Below are 22,875 nucleotides of genomic sequence, written 5' to 3' on the forward strand. Positions count from 1 at the left end.
GTGATATTTACCAAAACACTTTTTTATAGAAAAAAAGTATTTTAAGGGATAAACACTATTCATAGGGGGGAAAAAAACTAACATGCCTTTGGTCTCCTAAGACAGGATGGTTATTATTAGCTTCACACAAACCTCTCTGACCTTCCCCAATGACACTACAAGGGAAGCACACACACTGTGAGTAGGAAACCATGAAATTGCACTTAATACCAGCACTTTTCACACAAGCTACAGAACTTAAAGCTACAGGCAGCTTGGTGTTTTCTCCAGCTAATTAGTTTCTAAGGAAAGGTACAGATTTAGAAATCTGTGTAGATGATAAGAAACAAACATTTTAAGTCATTTAAGAAAACTATTTGGCTTTGTAATGAATCTGGAGACTATGACATTTAAGTAAAAGAATAATTTCCCTTTTTGAAAGTCACCAAATATCAGACCTAATGATGAAGCCACATTGGAAGACTTAAAAATTAACCTACCACCTGGATTTGCTCAATAGATACTTCTACCCCAGGCTTTCATTTTCTATCAACCCATTCAACCTCTCAGCCTCTCATTAGATTTGCCAAAGAATTTTGGCAATAATTTGCCAAGCAAAATTAGAATTAAAACTATGTGTTTTTTTTAATAATGCATAGATGATCCAGACTGCATGTCAAGCTTTTCTCTGCCCATACTAAATATTATAAAAGTCAAAGATCTGCCACAAAGCATTACAGCTTCGTCCACAGCCTCAGCCGCCAGATCACCCAACCTTCACAAAGGGATCGCTCCTCTTCCCTTTACAAGGAAAATGCTTTGTTCAAATGTTTATCTGCTAGAGCCCTAGTGGGTTTATAAGGCAAAAAAATTAAGATAAATTGAACTCCAAATTAGATTATCAAACACGAAGATACTTTCCATTAATGTATTCTAGCATTTCCATGAAGGCTCTACATTTACCTTTTTTAAAAAATGGCATGTAAGATTAGTTTTGATCTTATCTTCATGCACGTATAAAAGTCATGCCAAAAAAACTAACAAGAGTTTACCTGTAAACTGAAGGATAGCAAAAAGATGGCATTTGTAATTAAAATGGGGAAGGGGAGAAACCAGTGGAATTACTCAGAACCAAATTTCCACCTTTTAGGCACTATACCTAGTGATTATAACCCAAAGCCTTACTTCGAATCCCAGCCTGCCACTGATTACCCAGGTCAGACTGGGCACATGCCTTTACATTTCTGCGTCAATGTTCTCACCTGTAAAACTAGAGTAATTTAACAGAACTATGTTATGAGGTTAAATGAATTAGTATGGGCAGACTCAAACTTTAATTATTTTATTATTACTCATGCCACCCTCTAACTCGGAGGCAAACCCAGGGAACAGGCTGAGAAACACTCCAGAAATACTTCCTGAGACACAACCAACTCACTGTCTTCCTCGCATATTTACTTACATAACTTTTAGCATATTCCTAAGTGTTTTAATATATGTCATTTTTAAAAACAAGACTACATCCCATACTACTTGCAGTGCTCACAGCCTTAGTAGTAAGAACTTGTTAGCAACAATGCCCCACCACCCTGACAAGCTAAGGCTCTCACTGCATGGCTCAGCTTGACCTTGAACTTTCACCCCACACCTTATCTTTCAAGTTTCTTGTTTTTACTGAGATAGGGTCCCACCATGTAGCCCAGCGGTGAGACTGCATGTGTATTATAACACAACATTTGTTCTTCAGGAGAATTTTTGAAGAGCCATATCAGTGCCTCTAATTCCCACCCCCAAACACTGCACTATCCCAGTCTGCACTACCCTAGTTTTATATTTAAAAAGCTGTTGCAAAGTGTAAGAGAAAAACTACCAACTTAAAAGAAAGAAATCTGAATTTTGGTCTCAACTCTCTTTCAGTGAAAGCCTAGGCAAATTATCTGCATTCCTCAACTAAAAATGAAAGATACGTACTAAATTGCTTCCACAGTACCGTGCAGCACTGTGATCCTCATTTTATGAAACTGAAGCACCGAGATAAGCAACTTGTCCAAAGTGACAGTTAATTAACAGCAAATACGAGACTAGACGTCAGTCACCTCATCTACACCACACTGCTTCTCCCACTTAGAACACTAGCCAGGAATAGCAGCACACTGGTAACCCAGTTCAAGGCTCATCCTTGGCTACACAGCTACTTTGGGGCCAGTATGGGTTACATGACAACCTGTCAAAACAAACAAACCAAAAGCCACAAACAAACAAATAAAAAATATACCACTACTAAAAATTTTCATGTTATCAATCTAAAGTATTGATTCAATGAATCATGTATTTAAAAATGAACTTTAAGTGAAGTCTGAAGCTAGAAGAGTCATTATATTTACTAAACTGGCCTCAGCAAAGTTAGAAGACGGGCTGAAGAGATGGCTATGCAGTTGGGACCAGAGTTTAGCTCCCAGAATCCACAAAACAAGCTAGGCATCTTGAAAAGGTCAGTAACTAACTGACAAACTGGATACCCTGACTTCTGTACACACAGGTGTGTGCACACCTGCCCCCACCTCTTCAATGAGCAAACATTCACACAGATAGCCACACACGAGAATTTATGCCTAACTTCCCAACACCTAAAAATTCAAGATACAGAAGAGATTATGTTCCATATAAGATTAAAAAATGAATTGCTAGCCGGGCGGTGGTGGCGCACGCCTTTAATCCCAGCACTCGGGAGGCAGAGCCAGGCGGATCTCTGTGAGTTCGAGGCCAGCCTGGTCTACAGAGTGAGTTCCAGAAAAGGCGCAAAGCTACACAGAGAAACCCTGTCTCGAAAAACCAAAAAAAAAAAAAAAAAAAAAAAGAATTGCTATAAGTAATATTACAAGTACAACCCTCAGAATATAAAATTAAAATTGCTGATTTTATTTTATATCCAGGTTATATTTAATGTACACTAATTCAAGAGAGAGCAATTTAAACATTTTCCTCATTTCTGACTATATCTTCAAAAACATTAAAAAAGCTTAAGCATATTACTTCTAAAATCATATAAGCAATTACAAACAAAAGACTAGACTATATTGATAATTTCTCTTTCAAAATTGAAAACTGGCCCCCCAAAGTATTCTAAAATCCTGTGCTCAGTGTATTACACTCGACTAAATTGTATCATTAGCAGTACTCAGCTCTCTAAATGTCTTCAAAGCTTATTATATTTACAGGGAACTTAACAACATTTCAACAAGACTGATCCTGTCGACTCCAGAAAACCCTCAGAGGAAAATCACAACAAAATGCAGAAGAATAAAACCAACAATAGTTTCCTATTACTGACTTGAGAACATCCAAAACATTCATGGATATATAAGTATGGTTTAACTATATTTAGGGATTCTTAAAGAAAAAAGAATGTCAGAATGTTTCTATATTTAAACTAGATGGAACCCTAACTTGTTAAATCTAAAAGCACCCAATCTAAGAGTCTACTGAATTTACCTCCACATCCCACCCCATGTCTCTGTAGTCTGCATTAAATTCCTCAGTTAAATACTTCTTCCTACTGTTGGACAAGCTTGGCAGCACAGGAGCTACAGGGTCTTATGTTCTTGTCCAAAATTTACAGTCAACTCATTCACTTGCTGAATCAGCGCTCTAAACTGGGAGAATGAATTTATTTTCCGTTAATGTTTTGGAAATCGTGTCTCCCACTCTTTAGTCCTCACGAGGCTGAATACTGGGTCCAATGACTTTCTGGGGATCCTCACAGACACTTATGGAGTACAAAGTACTTACTTCCCACATTGCCAGTAGCCTTTTTTTTGTTTTGTTTTGTTTTTTCTTAAGACAGGGTTTCTCTATTTAACAGCTCTAACTGTCCTGGAACTCGATTTATAGACCAGGCTCACAGAGATCCACCTGCCTCTGCCTCCCAAGTGCTGAGATTAAAGGGGTGTGAGACCACCGCCCAGTGCCAGTAGCCTTTTTAAAAAACTCTGCCACTTGCAGATCTTGGTGTAGTATCAGAGAAGAGTCATTCTGGAAAGGCTAGGCACTTCCTACATCTCAGTCAAAACATTCCAACAGACACAAAGCAGAAGCAAAATCAGCTGCTCTTCCGGTAAGCCAAAAATCCTACAAAAAAAATATAAAGCAATACCACTATACTAATTTTTTTATTTTAGAACTTTTATCACAAAATTTTCACTTAGCATGTAACTGGCTTATTACATTTAAAATTAATGACGACCTTTAAAATGATTAGTTTTAATACAGCAAACATTAATAAATAACTAACATAAAAAGAATCTTTGGGATCCTTAGTAATGTTTAACAGAATAAAGGGGTCCTGAGACCAAAAAGTTTGTAAACATGGAGCCTCTCTCAGAATTCCAGACCTCTCTCTTGGGTTTTCTTTTCTCTTGCTCTGCTAATGTGTAAATGGCACACATACTGACTCTTGAGCTAGAACCCTAACATCAACCCTGTCCTCTAGCTAGTGATTTCAAGGAATTACAAGTGCGCATCTTACTCTTAACATCTCCCTCCAGGTACTTAAGCATCCGAGGTTAAACACTTTCTTCTTCTAAGGACTGCAGTCTTCAAACACAGAAGCCTGTCTGAAAGCAGTAACTTACTGCTGCTGCCCGTCACTAATACTTCCACTATTCACAGAAAGGTAAGGTTACTCATAACTAGCGAGATCAATGAGGAAAGAAAAGGTACTCTGATTCAATCGATCTTTGATTCTTAGCAATAATGAATTCCAAGAGTGACCACATGTTAACATGCAAAAGGCAAGGACTAGAACTAAAGTCTGCTTATTTAGCTGGTCAGACACTAGGTTACGAGATTTCAATGCTGACCTTTACTTGAAATGTGCCCCCCCTTCTTTTTTCCCTTTTTCTCTTGTTGTTGTTTGAGACAGAGTCTCTTTATGTAGCTCTGACTGTCCTAGAACTCATTATGTAGACTCTTATACATATACATAAACACAGTAAAACACTCAGAGGCGAAGATCTCTTGCCTCCACTACCACAGTGCAGGGATTGAAATCTTAATTCCTCAGCCCCCCCCCCAAATCAGTATTATAGAAAACAAAATGGGTTGGTGAGTACGGGTTCTAAAGATCCAACAGAAACCCTGCAAATTAACCTTCCAAATTAATAAAGAAAAAACTCTGGGACTCAGAGCAAAGAAAACAGTGTATCCCACATCTATCATTAAAATCCGGAAGAGTTAACAGATTCCAAAACTTATCTATATTGTTTTTGCAAATGAAATAAAACTGTATGAATATGATTTTGGGAATTACAGCAAGAAAGGTAGGAAGAGAGCCAAATAGACGACATTAAAGATAATCAGATTACCTTCTTTAGATTTTTCGAGTCAAATATGTCAAAACTTCAAAATAACTTCTACAGACACATATGACACATCTTTTACCACTTTCAAAGTTTAATTTGCTAAAAAGAAGTGCACCAGGGGCTCAGGCTACAGCTGAGCAGTTAAGAACACTTGCTGCTCCTGCAGAGCACCACATGGCACCTCACAACCATCCCTAACGCCAGTCAGAGGGGATCCAAAGCCTCTTCTGACCTCCTCTGGCACTAGGCATGCATATGGTACATATACACAAACACAGGCAAACACTCATTCACATGAAATCAAAACTTAAAAATTAAATCACTGACAAAAAGTTCACAAACATACATGTATCTAACATCTTTTGAACTTCACATTTTTCTGTGATTCAAAGTTAATTTGGCTCAGGTTTTCAAGAAACAAAGCTTGTACTATTCTTAATACATTCACTCAATATTTTGAATCAAGTTCCATCAGCATTTCTTACTAGTCCTCACTTGAAGCCAAAAGTTCTCAAACTTAATTTATGCAGCATATTAACATATATACCTGGAAAAGGTGCTAACATTCGTGATAACAAAAACTGGGACTCCACTCAATGATAAACGTCTCCATCCTAATCCTTGGGGCTCCTTCCTATAGACGGTTCATGTTGACACTGGCAAAATCTAAGAATATGGTGCCAAGTCTCAAAATGGATTGGGGGGGGGGGGGGGATTAACACAGTTTTAATTTACATGCTGGTTAGTAAAAAAGAAATGTCCCACAATGACCTAATCATTTTGAGGGCTAGGGTACAGCCCTGCGGCAGAGCACCTGCCCACTTTACGGCAGGTCCCACAGAGAAGGAAGGAGAGAAGGAAGGCAAATCTGGTGTCAGTTTTAACTTTCACAAAACCATATCCTATGATTTTTAAGTATTAACTGATACTCCCTATTTTAGGTTAACAACAACAAAAAACAAAAAATGCTGGGGGAGGGAGGCTGGTTATTTGAAAGTTTGAGCTAAGTAAGTCCAACCACTCCAAACTGCTCAACGTCAGGAGTGGGTGCAGAATAGATATAAGTTTAGCTAGAGCTGACCTTCCTCAGAAACTCCATCTGAATTTGGTGGCTGCCAAATTCCTAGTACTGATAACAGATGTCAACTGTTAAACCAACACCATGCCCTCAGCAGATTATCTAATACAGGTCCTGGCTCATAGTAATGGCTCAATAAACACGTGAGAAATGAATGAGGAATTATTTTTTTAAAGGTGTAGTACTTTAGAAACCAAGATAGTCTTTCCAAAGCTCACACTATCATTAGGTATCTTAATGAAACTACGAAGTGGAAATATGCTACAAGCACCAAGCGCCCTACTTACAAAAGACACTTTAAACCACGTACTTACAACTATTCAAGTGCACATTCGTACATAAACATCTTACAAATTTTCAAGTGCAGAAAGGAAAACTCTGATGTAGTAAATTGTAGTCATTCAATAAACAAGCTTTTACCTTCTACTAATGAAAAATCAGTGTCGGGGTGAGATGAAAGGGGAAAATGTCTGTCAATGTAGTCGGCGTGTTTAATGGATGCCATAAATCAAACCTTCCCGTGAATTTTCTAGAGCATATTCATGTCAATCTTTGAGCCTATTGTCACTTTCACACATGCTCACGGGAACAAAATGACAAAGAATGCTATGCCTGAACCACTGGATCCGGGCATGAAACATTTGATTAGCAATTTTCTAGGCACCGGATAATAAATTTAGAAATATTTACAAAATACATTATTCCTGTCGACTCCTACATAAATCGAAGCTCTGAATTTCTTTACGGGATCCACTAGACTGCCGGACTTCCAAACGTTTTCTTTTCTTTTCTTTTCTTTTTTTTTTTTTTTAAGGTGCCGATAATCTCCTTGTGTGAGACAACTGAGAGCGAACAACCCATTTACCAATAGCTAATGAATACGGCTACGCATTTTCCAGACAAAAGCGCGTTAAAACAGATCCGATGCACATTTATTCTTCCCTGCTCAATGAGTGTTCTCCGAAATTGCATTTTATGTAGTATACTTAAAGTTAAATGCAGCAAGTTTAAATTTTAGTCAAAAGCTCTGGGTGCCTTTCTAGCTGTGTGACTGCTACATCTGGTGGCAGAACACTTGCATGCAAGAAGCCAGAAAACTTAGCAAACAATTGCAACCGATCTCGGTCCGTGTTTTGCAGAAACCTCCACGCAGGAATTTCCCACAAAACACCCACAACCAACCCCCCGGGCAGAGAAGCACGCGAGCCTTCTTGCACCCGCGAGCATAACGCACAAACGCGCAGGAGCCGATGGCGAAGGAAGGAAAGTTGCAACCATCTGGAAGGGGGTGGCTCGGGGCAGCCTTGCCCACGAGTCGCTCTCGCCGTTGGGATCGCTCTAGGGGCCGCGCTGGGGATCCGGGTCAGCCCAGAGCATTCCGGCGGCGGGCGAGGGGCATCCTCCGGGTCCCGGGGCAAGCCCGGCTCGCGGCGCGGGGGGACCGCCTCTATGGGAGGAGTGCGGGCTAGGGGAGGGGGCTCGCGCGCCACGGCTGCACCGCGAGGGCAAGCCCACCCGAGCCCCGAGGCCGGGAGGCTCCAGGAGCCAGGGCAGGCCTCCCGCCCGCGAACCGCCAACCCCCCGCCACCCCAGCCCGGGCTCGGCGCGGGCCGAGGGAGCCCGCGGGAGGGCGCGGCGGCGCTTACCTTCCCTGGGCCTCCCGGATGGCGGCGTGTGATTCAGCAGGGACCTGGCCGCCGCCGCCGAGCCCGGGGTTGGAGACGTGGAGAGCCGGGACCAAGATGGCGGCCCCTCCAAACTTCCACTGCTACTTTGGACACTCATCAAGCTACTTTCTGGGAGCCCGACTCCCCCCCTGCGACGGCGGCGGCGGTGGCGGCGGCGGCGGCAGCGGCGGCGGCACCGGCACCCGCCTCCGTCATGGCGGGGGCCGCGCTGAGGAGGGCGAGCGCGGGCGCGAGGGCTGGGAGGGGAGCGCCGCGCCGCCGGGGGAGCGCGCCGGGCGGAGGGCAGGCGGGGAGGGCAGCGCCGAGGGGAGGCGAGGGGCCGGGGCCGCGGGGCCGGAGCGCGGGCGGAGCGCGGACCGCGCCGGCCGAGGCCACTTCCGCGGGCGGAACCTGCCGTGGGCACCTCTGCAGTGCGTCGGGCCCCGGCGTCGCCCGGGCAGCGGCGGGCGGTGGGTGGCGGCGGCGGCGGCGGTGGAGGCGGCGGGGTAACCTCTGCATCAGTTACGGGCGGCGGCGGCGGCGGCGGCGTCACGCGCCGCCAAGGCAAACACTATCGCGAGGCTCCAGCGCCTCCGGTAGCGGCGGCGGCGGCGGCGGCGGCGGCGGCCGCGGGGCCGGCAGGGGGGAGGGGGGAGGGCCCTGCCCGGGCGGGGCGAGGGCGGGGAGGGCGCGAGCGCGCAGGGAGGCGCGGGGCCCGCGGCGCGGCGCCTGGGCGGCGAGTCGCGTGCGCGGGGCCGGCCGGAGGGGAGGCGCGCCCCCGCTGCCACCTGCCTCCCCCTGCCTCGCCGCGGCGCGCCTGCCTGCTCCGCCGACGCGCGCCCCACACCCAGCCTGCCCGAGAGACGCCTCTGCTCTCGCCCGGCTCCGGGAGTCTCAAAATGGAACTGAAAAGTTGAGAGTTTGCCTCTTGCCCATCAGGAGGGGGGAAAAAAGAAAGAAAAAAAAAAAAAAAAGACCGGTGTGCGCTTACCCGTCTGCAGAACGGGTCGTGACGGAATAAAAGACCTAAGAAAAGAAAACTTTCGTTAAAAACAATCTGCCAAAGCACTGGAGAACATCCTACCGGTGGTGGGGGTAGCCCATGTGTGTGGTAGAGGCTGTTCTTTGTTTGCACAGAAGTGGAAAAATCTAAATAGGAAATTTTGACTACTGAATTCACATTAAGGGAAACAAAACAAAAAAACTATAGTGTTCGTCTTGAAGAAGGTATGGTTGCTAGACATTTCCAGCTTCTAGTGCCGCTGTTGAGTATGGACGACAAATTCACAAAACAAATTACAGCATTTGCTAAAATTTATCGATAGAGCGTAGCTTTCTACACACCCACGTACACACACCAGCGATTGGCCATCTTGTTCATAAAAGAACAGTCTAGTAGTCCAGGAAAAATACAACAAGGTTATTGCTCTCCTTAAACAACCAAATTGAACAGAACACTAAAAAGATTGAGCTATAGAGCAACTGTGTGGGCATAAGGAAATGACATGATTTCCAGGGGGACAAAAATGTCATTTCTATTTTTTATTTTTATGACTTCGCATTTCTCATAGTAATGTTTTCTTCAGATAAACTATCATCCTAGAATAGCGCCTTGGCTGTCAGTTATCTCCAGGAGTCACTGGAGTGTTCCTGTGCTTCAGATTCTTCTGTTTTTAGTCACAGTCTGCTTTTGAAACCTAAGGGCCGTCACAAATTGAACAACTTTATTGAAGAAGAATGGACTCACTGTAAACTGCATGTCTCTGGTCCCCGCTGGAGCATGCATACAGCTCTGAAGCCCCCTGTACACTCAGTGGTGACCATCTGTTGCCCTCCCAACCCACCTCTACCTATCCCTTTGAGGTTCCTCCACCCCCACTCACCCACCCCCACCCCTGCGGAGGCATAGATCTGTTTTCTGTGCTACAAAGTAATTTGAATTTTAGATGAAGTGTACAGTTTTTCTGTCTGGTGTCTCTCAACATAATTATTTTAATAGCCACATGGTTGCATTTTCTTGTGTGAATGTATCACACTTTATCCCTTCAACTGTTGATGGACATTTGCGTTTCTCCCTTTTTGCTATACTACTTCCATGAACATTCACGTACAAGTCTTTGTATGGACATATGCCGTCCATAGTCTTGGTTACATACCTATGACCGTATAAGACATGTTAATAAATGTACACTCTTTCTGGTTGTTTCGTCTTTTGTATGCCGGGGATCAAGCCTAGAGCGTCACACATGCTAGGCAAGCACTCTACCTCAGCCCCTCTTTCTGGGTTTTAAGAGCAAGCTTAGTCTGCAGATTGTATCATAAAGGACATAGGACATAGGACAGGAAGGAAGTTAAGAGACCTGACATTAATGTCAGCAAGCAAAAAAGGAAAATCTTTATTTCAACCTTCCCATCTATAACAATGAGGTTAGAGTCACTGGGCAACTCCTACCAATTCCAGGACTTCAGCTCAGAGTTCAGTTCCTCATAAACTGTTAAAAAAAAAAAAAAAAAAAAAGCCAGACAGGCAAGGTACCTCACGTCTTTAATCCCAGGACTTGAAAGGTTGAGTCAGGAGGATTGCTTTGAATACCAGGGTAGACGGGACTACATTGTCCAGAGCCGTAATTGACCTTCATGCCAACTGAGTAGGGTCTTATGTGGTGTGGGTTTTTTTAATGGTGACTAGAGGAACACACATACATAAACATGTTACTTCAGTGATACTTTGCTGTGGATGCTGCCTGAGAAGGACAATTACATATTCCTTTCTTGCCTTCTTGTAGTTTATGATAAAGATAGCACTCACCAACTTCTACACAAGCCTCTTCCAGTAATAAGGAACTAATCAGAAAAACTAGCTTGGCTTAAAAATGGAATGCCAGGCATCATCTAAATTCATGCTTTCAAAAACTACCAAAAGGTAATGATAGAATTTTCATACAATGTTACAGTAAGTAAAAGGTGGATATGATCTCTATTTGTAAGTTTATTTTTAAAAAAAATGACGAAGGAATAACCTCAAAAAGTTAATAACTAGTGTAGGTTATGAGATTATATAATTGATGTTTCTACCTCTGTCCTTCCCCAAATTGTGTACAACAAATTGCATATGTTTTATTTTATTTCTTTTATGTGCATTGGTGTTTTGTCTGTGAGGATGTCTGATCTCCTGGAACTGTGTTATAGATGATTGTGAGCTGCCATGTGGGTACTGGGAATTGAACCTAGGTCCTCTGGAAGAAGCTAGTGCTCTTAACCGCTGAGCCATCTCTCCAGCCTCCAAATTATATATTTTTATATTCAGGAAAAGTTCATTAAATGACTTTTAAGTCATTTAAGCATAAAATGTCTCTAGACAACAGTTATATAAATGAGTAATTTTATAAGCAGTATACAGTGATGCCCACTCACACCCCCAGCTCCTTGGTAACTGAAGCATGAGGAATAAGAGTCCAAGGCCAGCTGGGTCACATATTCAAGAATCTGTCGAGGGGGCTGGAGAGATACATGGCTCAGTGGTTAAGAGAATTTGGTTGCTCTTCAAGAGGTACTGAGTTCAAAACCCACATGATGGTTCACAACCATCTAGAGTGAGATCTGATTCCCTCTTCTGGCATAAAGTCATACATAGAGATAGAGCACTTATATACATAAATAAATAAATATTTTTTAAAAAGAATTTGGCCGGGCGGTGGTGGCGCACGCCTTTAATCCCAGCACTGGGAAGGCAGAGGCAGGTGGATCTCTGTTAGTTCAAGGCCAGCCTGGTCTACAGAGTGAGATCCAGGACAGGCTCCAAAGCTACACAAAGAAACCCTGTCTCGAAAAACCAAAAAAAATAAAAAATAAAAAAAAGAATCTGTCTTGAAAATGTGTGTGTGTGATAATTTAACATATGCCAAATAGGTAAAAATGTATAAATGGTTAAGTTCACCATGTATATACCTCACACATTTGTTAATACATGGGCATAAAAAAAATGTCTGATGGATGACTACAGTAACAAAATAGATTGCATGACAGGAAAAAAAATACAGAAACGACAGGAGAACCCAAATTCAAACTGAAGGGGACGTCTGCCACTGAGGGTGGAAAGAGAGATCTCAAGAGCAAGGACACATCACCGGTAGGTTCTTCGGGCAATCTTCCTGGCTGAAATATTCCTAGAGTGGGAGAGAGCTTATGAACATGGGTGTTAGTATAGCAAGTAAGAGAAGGCATGGACCCTTCCTAGAAAGAACAGGAAAGAGAGAAAAGGAGCCCTGCCACTGAGCACTTCGTTGGCTGAGTCCTGGAGCCTCTAGAGCGGTATCCAGCCCAGACCAAGGGTTCTGTTGGTTTTGTGGAACAAATGGGTGATGAGGCTCAATAGAAAGCTGAGGGAGCATAGCAGGAGAGGTCTCCAGGGTCTCCTGAGGGAAGGCCATACACAGCAAGTGGAGACCTGAGCCCTCATCTACAGTGGCTCTAATTTACACCTATGTCTATTAGACTCTTCTTTTTGTATTTAAAATAAGTAAAATTATTTTAAAAGGATCCAATATTAGAGATGTAAAAAAATACATTTCATATCTCTTAATATTTGATTCCTCCCCAATTCAAATGGAAAAAAATAATTCCTGTGCCATTTGAACCCTTTTCCCCAAGCCAGCAACAAATGAGCCAAATTGAATGATGTCCTTTGGAAGTATTTCATTCAGTCGGAGAGAGGAGCCGTTCATGTCTCCCTGAGCACTGACTGTTTGCCTCAGTTCCCATCCAAGTGGTCCACGGTGTCAGAGCTGCAGTTTCAAATCAGCTATGGTGGGGCTATTCCCACCTGCAAAGTAAACAAAAGCCACAAGCCCGCTTCTTCTCCCCATCAGAGCTGGTGGTTATTAAGCATCAGCCATCAGACCACTGATCCCTTAGCGTATTCATCATGGTCCTCTGTCTTCCATTCCTTTGCATTGTTCTAAGACTCAGTAAGGACAAGGACCCTGGTCTGTCATGTTTACAATTCTATTTCCAGAATCTGGCACCTGCCTGGCATACGGTTAGTGTTATATATTTGTTGAGCCAATGTGTTCTACACATAACTAGTCAGCAAGCCCTTGAGCTCCCTGGACTAACCTCATAATCATCCGGGTTGTCCACCAAGCAGAGGCAGGAAGAGAAGTGTTGTACTGCCCCTCCCCCTCACACACTCTTCACTGACTAACGTTTGCGGTTTGATAAAGTTCACTGACCTTGTCAGGGCTGCAAAGCACTCGGGAGGCAGAGGCGCTGCCACTTTCTGTGAGTTTGAGCCAGCCTGGTCTACATAGTGAGTTCCAGGACAGCCAGGGCTATGGAGAGACACACTGTGTCAAAAAAAGAAAAAAGAAAGAAAGGAAAGAGAAACCAAAAGAAAGGAAAGAAAAGAAAAGAAAAAGAAGCCAGTTATGGAAAAATGAAGTCAGTTTTATTTCATTTATAAAATAAAAATTTTGAATGAACTGTCCTTACATTAAGTATTATGATTATTTGATATTTGAATTTAACTGAGCATCCTGGGCTTTAATTGGCAAAATCTGGCAGTACCAGCCCTTTTGAGTCCATAAATTAGTACCCAGTAAAGTTGAAGATAGGATGACTTGGCAATTCCATTCCAAATAGATACCACAGGAATCCTTGCTCCTGTGCACCAGGAGATAAGAATGTGCTCCTCGTAATTGTTTGCAGCAGCCCTAAACAGAAAACCACCCAAAAGTCCACCAACAAGAGAATGGAGCCGGTGTGGTGGCCTTTAATCCAAGTACTCAAGCCAGTCTGGTCCACAAATCCAGTTCCAGGATAACCAGGGCTACCCAGGGAAACCCTGTCTCAAAACCAACCAACCAAACAAACCCAAGAGAACAGATGGAGTACCGAATATTCACACACAGAGACACTACACAAAGATCGGAATGCTCACAAACGGGACGCTGGTTAAGAAGAGCAGGTGAGAGGTGACAGCTACTTAGAAGGCCGATGTAGAAAGGTCTCTGGAGTCTGGAGTCAGCAACACAGAGCCAGCTCAAGAAGAGAGGGGCTAGAGAGATGGCTCAGTGGTAAGAGAATACACGGCTCTTCCAGAGGACCCAAGTTCAGTTCCCCAGCACCCACACAGGGTGGCTTGCAGCTGATCGTAAATCCAGCACCAGAGAATCTGATGCAGCCCCACCCCAAACATACAAAGAAATTTAAATTAAAAAAAAAAAAAACTTTGAAAAAAGAAAAGAGCCTCAGGTGGTGGCACTTGTCCTTAATCCCAGCACTAGGAAGTCAGAGGCAGATGAATTTCTGTGAGTTCAAGGCCAGCCTGGTCCACAGGGAGTGTTTGAGGACAGTCAGAGCTACCTAGTGAAACGCTGTCTCAAAAACCAAAATAAACAAATCCATAAAATGAAAAATAAATGAAAGTTAAAAATCAAAAGAAAAAGAAACCAGTTACAGAAAAATAAGTTCAGTTTGACTTCATTTATAAAACATCAAAACCTTAGGGACTAAATATTATATTGTTCATAGATAAATACGTGATTGTCATGGTTAACCTTGGCTGTCAACTTGATTGGCTCTGGCACTGACTGTAACGGTATTTCTTGGAAGGATGACTTGAAGTAGGTGGACCCTCCCCAAGAGTAGGTATCCCTGTATAAAGAGTGCGGAGTAGTGCTGCTGTTTCCTGCCCCCTTAACTTCTCCCTGGTGAGTGCTACCTTCTTGCTGCCACTGATGCTACCATCTTTCACTGAAATCAGAGCCAGCTTCATGTAGTCCAATGTAGGACTAACAGTAATCCTGCAGGCCTTCTGGATAAACTTGGATTACTGAGGCATCTAGTCTCATGGAATGAACAGCTAGCTGTAGGGTTCTCAGCTTCTGCAGGATGCAGACAGTCGTTGGTCTACTCAGCCAGAACTGTGGAAGGTAATCTGATAAGTAGTTTTATAATGAATATTCATTCTAACTGTTCTGTGCTTCTAAATAACTCTGCCTAATACAGTGGTTAAACTAAAAAGGAAAAAAACAAAATGGGAGTGAGAAACCAAAAGGAGAGGTTTACCTTTATCACAGAATGGGTTAGAGAGGATCATGGGGAGCCATTGTGCCATTAAATGCCTCAATGAAGCCATATTTAAGTTAGATGAAAATATAGAAGTGTGTTTGATTTTCCCCCCTTAAATTGGCATACATATATGTATGAAGCATTACATAATGAATATCAAGGAAATGAGATGTACTGAGCCTTCTTCCTTATCAAAGGGAAGGTAAATGTCAGTAGATCTTCTTTCACACAGACTTAGCTTACCTTTTGGCTCTTTTCTTTATCCAGCTATATACAAAGATTGGAGCCCTTTGGGACTCCTGTTTGTAAGTGGAGTTTTCCTGTCCCAACCTCCAGCTCCAAAATAATCACAGAGGCTTAACTACAAATGCTTGGCTGATAGCTCAGGCTTGTTACTAACTAGCTCTTACAACTTAACCATGGCCTTTACCTCTATTCCATTTTGTAAGTCCGACTCATTCTGCATCTGGCTGGTGACTCCTAATTCCGCCCTTCTCCTTTCCAGCATTCTCAGTTTGGCTCTCTCGCCTAACCGTATTCTGTTCAGCTATTGGCCAGTCAGCTTTTTTAATGAACCAATCATAGCAACAAATATTCACAGTGTACAAAGGGATTATCCCACAGCATTTCCCACTTTTGTATAATTAAAAAGGAAGGTTTTAACTTTAGCATAGTAAAAATTATATGCAACAAAAAGAGTTATCAAGCCAAGTGGTGGTGGCACACACCTTTAATCCCAGCACTCGGGAGGCTGAACCATATGGATCTCTGTGAACTCGAGGCCAGCCTGGTCTACAGAACAAGATCCAGGACAGACACCAAAACTACAGAGAGCAACTCACCCCCCCCCCAAAAAAAAGGAGTTATCAAGTAAGAATTACAGTTACAATATCCAGTCTATTTGTATTTGGTAAAAATAGAGAAAACACTCTATTATCTATCCTATTTTGGTGAGTCCAAAGTTTTATATACCTAATTTGCTTTTTATCATAACTAAGGAAAACTGTAAGTTAACTATTTAGTCTTTAACTCCATCAAAGACCCCAGAAGGATGAAATGTTACCTAATGACAGGGACATCAGGCTACCTGGACAGTCACCCCAAGTTCCTCTGCAACATTGGGGCATCCAACTCTGGCCTACAGGCCTAGCATATCTGACAGACTTTCCTGTGAAGCAGGGAATTCTGAAAGACTGTCCTACCTTGTCTTGGCAAATTTGGCAGTCACTTTCTTCAGTGCCCTGCTGGTCCAGTTTGGACAGTATCTGCTGTGGGATGGTCTTTCTGTACACTGTGAATATATATTGCTACTATTGGATAATAAAGAAGCTGTTTTGGCCTATGGCAGCAAAAGATACAGCCAGGCAGGAAATCCAAGAGAGATACAGGGAGAAGAAATCAGAGAGATGCTGCAAGCTTCCAGGGGAGCAAGATGTAATAGAACACAGGTAATGCCACGAGACACGTGGTGATACATAGATTAATAGAAATGGGTTAATTTAAGACGTAATAGCTAGCAGTAAGCCTGAGCCACAGACCAAACAGTTTGTAATTCATATTAAGCCTCTAAATGATTATTTTATAAAAACAGCTGCTGCCTGCGTGGGACTGGATGAGACCAATAAACTTCAGTCTACAAGTATCTGTCAGCAATTGAGGCAAGGGCAGTTTCTTTGCCCATATGGCTAGCTTTTGCCATACAGAAAACAAACTCCATACGGAGTTTCTTCGATGCCCATCATATTCTCTGAAGTAGACTGGTGATGGCAGGAGCAGATGTGTCTCACTGCCATGAAAAGCCTTAGGTTATTAGACACATTAAATGCCATATCTTGTAAGTCTTTGAAGACCATCTATTTATCTAGATATGTCTATGTATGACCTTGAAAACATACCTAACATGACTATAAGTTTGACTATTATAGATGACTATTAATCTGTATTTCTTAATTATACATTACATTTTTAAATGAGTTATATAAGCACAATAAGAGTAGAAACGTACAGTATAATAAAATTAACTTTAAATTTGTAACAATAAACCAAGTCTATACCAATGTAAAATATTTAAGACTAGTATCTACTTCCAGAATCTACTTTTAGTTTAAAAGATTCAATAATCTACCCTTTCATCTTATCATTTCTTTTTTTTTTCTTTTTTTTTTTTTTTCAGGGGAGAGCGCGAACGCAGTCCCCCACTACCACAAATTATGCAGTCGAGTTTCCCGCATTTGGGGAAATCGAAGGGGTCAGCACATCCGGAGTGCAATGGATAAGCCTCGCCCTGGGAAAACCACCTTCGTGATCATGGTATCTCCCCTGCCAGGTAAGTATCATCTTATCATTTCTATATCTCCCCTTTTTCTTTTCAGAAAGAGATCCTTGAATCTGATACCCTTTGTTTGGCTTTTTTCTTGACCATTACCAATAACAACTTGTAACCAACCCCCCTTAAATGCTACTAAATATTCATAACCCATCTTTTGGGAATGTGGATGTAGTTCTCTAGACTGCTTCCTGTTGATCATGGGTGCTGTTATCTTTGGTGGACGCTGAGAAAATTCAAGATTATGGTCAAGTCCTGGCTGGAGTATTCTGTGAGGCTGGATCATCTCAGCCAGCAGCCTTGAAGCTGTTCTGGATAAAGAATTCTGAGGAGACTGTAACAGGGGCATTTTGAAACACTGGATCACTTGGGCCATCTGTTTTCATCAATGTTTGGTCCCCTTGTTCTGAAAATACATAAATTTTAAAGGTAACATACGTATTTGCATCAATATAAAGACTGCATTATACACAAGTCAGCTAAAGATGATTTTTTTGTTATGTATTTGAGCAGGTAAAATATATATCACATGTCTTATAGTTCTTTTAAGTTTATTCCTTTATGTCTGCAGTCAGGATTTCAGGGGGCATTCCTTGATCAAACCTGATTTTCTTTAACCCAGAATTAATCTACAGCCTCTCATTTCCTATGGAAATAAAAGCATAACCTCTTCCACAAAGTAACACATCTTTTGACTTAAATTTTGAAGTCAAGATTTTTTAAAATATATAGGTTGGTTAAATCTAGCAGTTTTCATAATCCAGTGTCTCTTAGCCAAAAAATTCAAAGACAACACAATAACATACAGGATCCAGATGCTTTGTGTATGTCCCATCTTTATGTGGCTTATTATTATTTTTTTTTTACAGTATTCCTTTTTTAAGGACTTTCCCTATTTTTTTCTTTTCTCTCCCAAGCTTATACATATTTTTAAACACACTGTAACCCGATTAGAGATCTTTTTCTGTCTAAATCTATCTTCACTGTGTATCTGTAACCTTTTCTGTCTGCATGAGCAAAACCCCTAAACCTGCCATGCAGCATGTGGCTGGGAGATGCCTTTCTGTACTATGGCCTGTGTGAGAGACTGCAGGAATCCACTATGTGGCTTAGCTAATGGCATGCTGGCGGTTGCCAGGAGATGTGTCTCTGTACTGCATCAGGTATGAGACACAAGACTAGGAAGTTGCATCTGGTGCCATTTCTGTGCATTTAGAACCTTTTTTTAAAAAAGCTTTCTCAGACTTTATATGGATGTATGTAGCTCTGGATGTTGAGCACCATTTGTAGGTGGTGTTTTCCTGTCCCGACCACTAGCTCCAAAATAACCACATAGAGGCTTAATATTAATTACAAATGCTCAGCCAATAGCTCAGACTTGTTACTAACTAGCTCTTACAACTTAATCTATGTGGTACCCTGAGGCGCTCTGTCTCATTTTGTGTATCCAACTCATTCTGAGTCTGGTTGGCAACTCCTAACTCAGCCTTTCTCTCCCAGCATTCTCAGTTCTGCTCTCCCACCTAACCTTATTCTGTTCAGCTATTGGCCAGTCAGCTTCTTTATTAAACCAATCACAGAGACCAATATTCACAGTGTTCAAAGGAATTATTCCACCGCACCTGTTCTCCCATCTCAATAAGATGCCTCAATCATACAAAGGACTCTATTCATGTTGAATTCTGAAGCACACCCATTTCAAATATGAGAGGGTTTGTTCTACCTGCACTGTGTGATTCACAAAGCCCCTGCTTGAAGGTTCAGGCTTCCACATCCTTTACAAAGATTGTTCTAGAAGGGGATGGAGAGATGGCTCCATGGTTAAGAGCACTGGCTACTCTTCAAGAGGACCTGGGTTTGAGTCCCAGGACCCGAAATCATCTATAAATCATCAATCCCAGGGAATCTAACATCCTTTTTTGACCTGCACAGGCTCCACGCACACATGGTACACAGGCATACATGCAGGCAAAATATCCAAACATATAAAATAATAATAAATAATATATAATACATATAATATAATGAAATATATGAATTTTTTCAAAAAAAGATTATTCCAGAGTTTGCACATGATGGGTTGGGTTAGTGACTAGGATGTAGCTCAGTGGTAGAGCCCTTGCCTGACATGCCCACGGCCCTGGTTTGATACGGGGTCACACCTTCTCTGACCCTTCTAGCAATAGAAATGCTTTTCCCCATCTATCAGTTCACTGGAGTTGAGAGAACCAAAGTTCATACACAACGAAGAACTGGAACTACAAGATTCTCCAAATGGATTCGCCTCATCTGATATTAAAAGATCATAACCGACGTTAGAACAGTATGTTCCCCTCCCATAGAGTGCCCTGTAAGCCGCCCTCCAAGGACACTAGGACTACATAGTGTTTGCAGATACAAAGCACAGCAAACTGACACCACATGGTTTAACAAAGCATGTCCATCTGAAAAATAAAGGAGAAAATATATTAAATCAACTTCATGCCCCTGTTGTTAGTTACTCAGGCTCATTCTAAAGTTGGTTGATTAAACCAAAATACAAATGCATCACACTGTGGGGGTGGGCAGGAATCCCCCAAGTCTTATACTAGCTCATCTCTGTTCAAGGTCCTGAGTTCAATCTCCAGGAAAAAGGTCTTTTTTTTTTTTTTTTTTTTAAGGTGATATCTTTACCTAGCTGGCTTTGAACTTTGAACTCTTGGACTCGATCCTCCTGACGCAGACTGAAATAGCTGAGACCACAGGTATGTATACCACAGTGCCTGCTTCAACAACTGCATCTTAATACATAGCAAAGATGACAAGAAACATTGTCCCAGTTTTTGTCAACTTGACACAGACCTAGACATATGTGAGAAGAGGAAATCCCAGTAGATTGATCTGTGGGCATGTCTGTGGGAGCTGTCTTCTTAATTGCTGGTGGATGTGGGTGGGAGGGTCCAGCCCACTATTGACAGTGCCATTCGTGGGCTGGGGGATCCTGCACTGTATAGGAGAGGTAGCTCAGCAACTTAAGAAAGCAAGTCAGAAAGCAGTATTCCTCCATGTTTCTGCTTCAGTTCTGGCCTCCAGGTTTCTGCCTTGAGTTCCTACTCCGGCTTCCCTTGGTGAGGGACTCTGACTTCGGAGAGGTAATAAACTCTTTTCCTCCCCAAGTTGAGTTTGGTCATGGTGTTCATCGCAGCAACAGAGACCAAAGTGGGACATGTATGTAACCACAGATATATTTAGAGACTCTGGATTAATGCAGGAATGTCAAATGTTACCGAGAACCCCTCCCCGCCTTGATCCTCCTGCTCCTCTCTCAGAGAAGCAGTCCAAACGCTCATAAAGTAGGAGAGAGGTGTCTGGGCCACAAGCGACAGTTTGTCCTTGGATGTGGTGCAGGTTAGAAGTGTAAGTTCAGTTTTAAAAATTCATCTAATGGCGGATTTCAAAGAAAAAAAATAAGAGAAGGAATTAGAAAACGTAACCTGACACCATGGTTCTCCGTTTTTTTTGTTTTGTTTTTTTTTTTTCTCCACACCCAGGAAATAAATCTGTTGTTATAATTACTCAATAAGAAAATGGAAAGAAATATTAAAACAGCCTTCTTATTAATATGAGTGGAAATGAATGGTGCTTTCTTGTGGGGAGGAGAGGGAAAAACCAATGTCTTAAAAATAATAAACACACAATGAATTTTCTTCAACTGCTGCCATGTTGGAGTCCTCAAGCTAATGTTTTTCCTACGGGGCTGGTGTCCACTGTGGGCACTTGGTGAAGGCACTTGTTTGCAAATGACTTATACCCTCTGTAGTCCCTGGTCTTGCAAACAGTTATAGACTAATAAACACTTGTAGGAAATATTTGCTGGGCACCCGCCGAGGGCAAAGTATTTTGTCTAGTGCCCTGGGAATGCAGAGATGGGTCACATGATGCCAGTTGGGAGATGTGGATAGGTGAATGAGAGATTTCAGAGGCTCGTATTTGAAGCTTCCTAAATGAGGAAAAATTTCAGCTGGACCTTGAAAAATATCAGTGCAATCTAGATCATTTCTTTTTTTCAAAATCCAACATTTCTCACTTCTCCACTAGAGTCTGGGTCTACTGCACTCACTGATCAAAGGTCCTATTTTTCATTACATTTTTTGGTTTTATGTAGTCCTGAAATCTTCAATCTTTGTAGGTTTTTTTTCTTACCTTTTTTAAACTTTATTCAGAGGCCTTACCACACTTTCAAATCTCCTCTAGAAATGCATCTTTAAAATATCTATTGCCTTCCCTTCCATCTATGCAATAAAAATAGGAAAGATTGAGAGAGGACAAGGACATGAGTGGTAAGATGTAGTGTTCCTCCATGAAACTAAGTCACTTAACTACTCAAAATACAGAGAAGAAACCTCCTAATTAAGTTAAATAAAGCATTAGTTTTATTGGTGATCAAAAAAGCATATCAGGAACATTCTCCCATGGGTTTGACATAATTTGATGAATCATAACATGATGACTCACTGAATCATAAAAAGAACTCATGATTTGGAAGATTGGAGTTGGAAAGTGTTGATGGGAATGTCTAAGACATGTTAGCTGGGAGACAGTTAATAAAAACACTAATAATGAGAGGTGATTTGGTGGTGTTAAGTCTAAAATGCTAACAACATGATCATAATGTAGTATAATACAATATTTATACAATATGCAATTTACTAAATGCTAATATATTGGGATTGTATTTATTTTTTATTTTATTTGGTGTTTATATATGGGTGTTTTGCCTGCATATATGTCTGTGTACCTTTGAAGGCCAGAAGAGGATGTCAGATCCCCTGAACTAGAGTTCCAGGTGGTTGTGAGTCACTATGTGGGTGCTGAGAATTGATCCCAGGTTCCCTAGAAGAAAAGCTAGAACTCTTAACCAGTGAGCCATTTCTTAGACCCCTAAGTTATATTTATAATGGTGGGGTTTCTTTTGGGAGCAATTTCAATATGGATCAAGACTTCTTTTAAAAAGTTGGGTGTAGTGGTATACACCTTTAATCCTAGTACTGGCGAGGCAAAGGCAGGCAGATTTCTGTGAGTTTGAGGCCAGGTTGGCCCACACAAAAAGTTTTAGGGCGGTGAGAGCTACGTAGTGAGATCCTCTTTAAAATAATTTTTTAATTATCTTTTTTTTTTAAGTTACTTGATCCCATGAGTTTGAAGACTAGCCTGCATAACACAGCAAATAAGTCTCTGTGTATGTGTGTTGTGGGGGTTATGTATCATCTACCTATTTATCTATCTATCTATCTATCATAGTCTTCAAATTTTTCAGACTTACTTATTTTATACATATGAATGCTCTGCTGCATGTCTTTGCATGCACCAGATGCAAGCCTGGGTCCCAAGGAGGTCATAAGAAGGCATTGTATC

The 22,875-nt window shown here is 41.9% G+C and overlaps 1 protein-coding gene and 1 non-coding gene across 2 annotated transcripts in view; both read right to left on the reverse strand.

Moving 5' to 3' along the window:
- The window catches only part of Tlk1 (tousled like kinase 1), a 120,975-nt gene extending 112,724 nt beyond the window's left edge, over positions 1–8,251 (reverse strand). Inside the window, exon 1 of the mRNA XM_059260666.1 lies at positions 8,064–8,251. Within this exon, the coding sequence (XP_059116649.1) occupies positions 8,064–8,202 (139 nt within the window). The 5' untranslated portion in view covers positions 8,203–8,251. The remainder of the gene's footprint in view (positions 1–8,063) is intronic.
- Positions 8,252–17,325: 9,074 nt separating this feature from the next.
- Positions 17,326–17,489, reverse strand: LOC131910189 (U1 spliceosomal RNA). The gene has a single exon (XR_009379045.1). It is a non-coding gene; the product is annotated as a U1 spliceosomal RNA (small nuclear RNA).
- Positions 17,490–22,875: the final 5,386 nt, after the last annotated feature.

Source organism: Peromyscus eremicus, chromosome 4 (genome assembly GCF_949786415.1).
Source record: "Peromyscus eremicus chromosome 4, PerEre_H2_v1, whole genome shotgun sequence".
Classification (NCBI taxonomy): Eukaryota; Metazoa; Chordata; class Mammalia; order Rodentia; family Cricetidae; genus Peromyscus; species Peromyscus eremicus.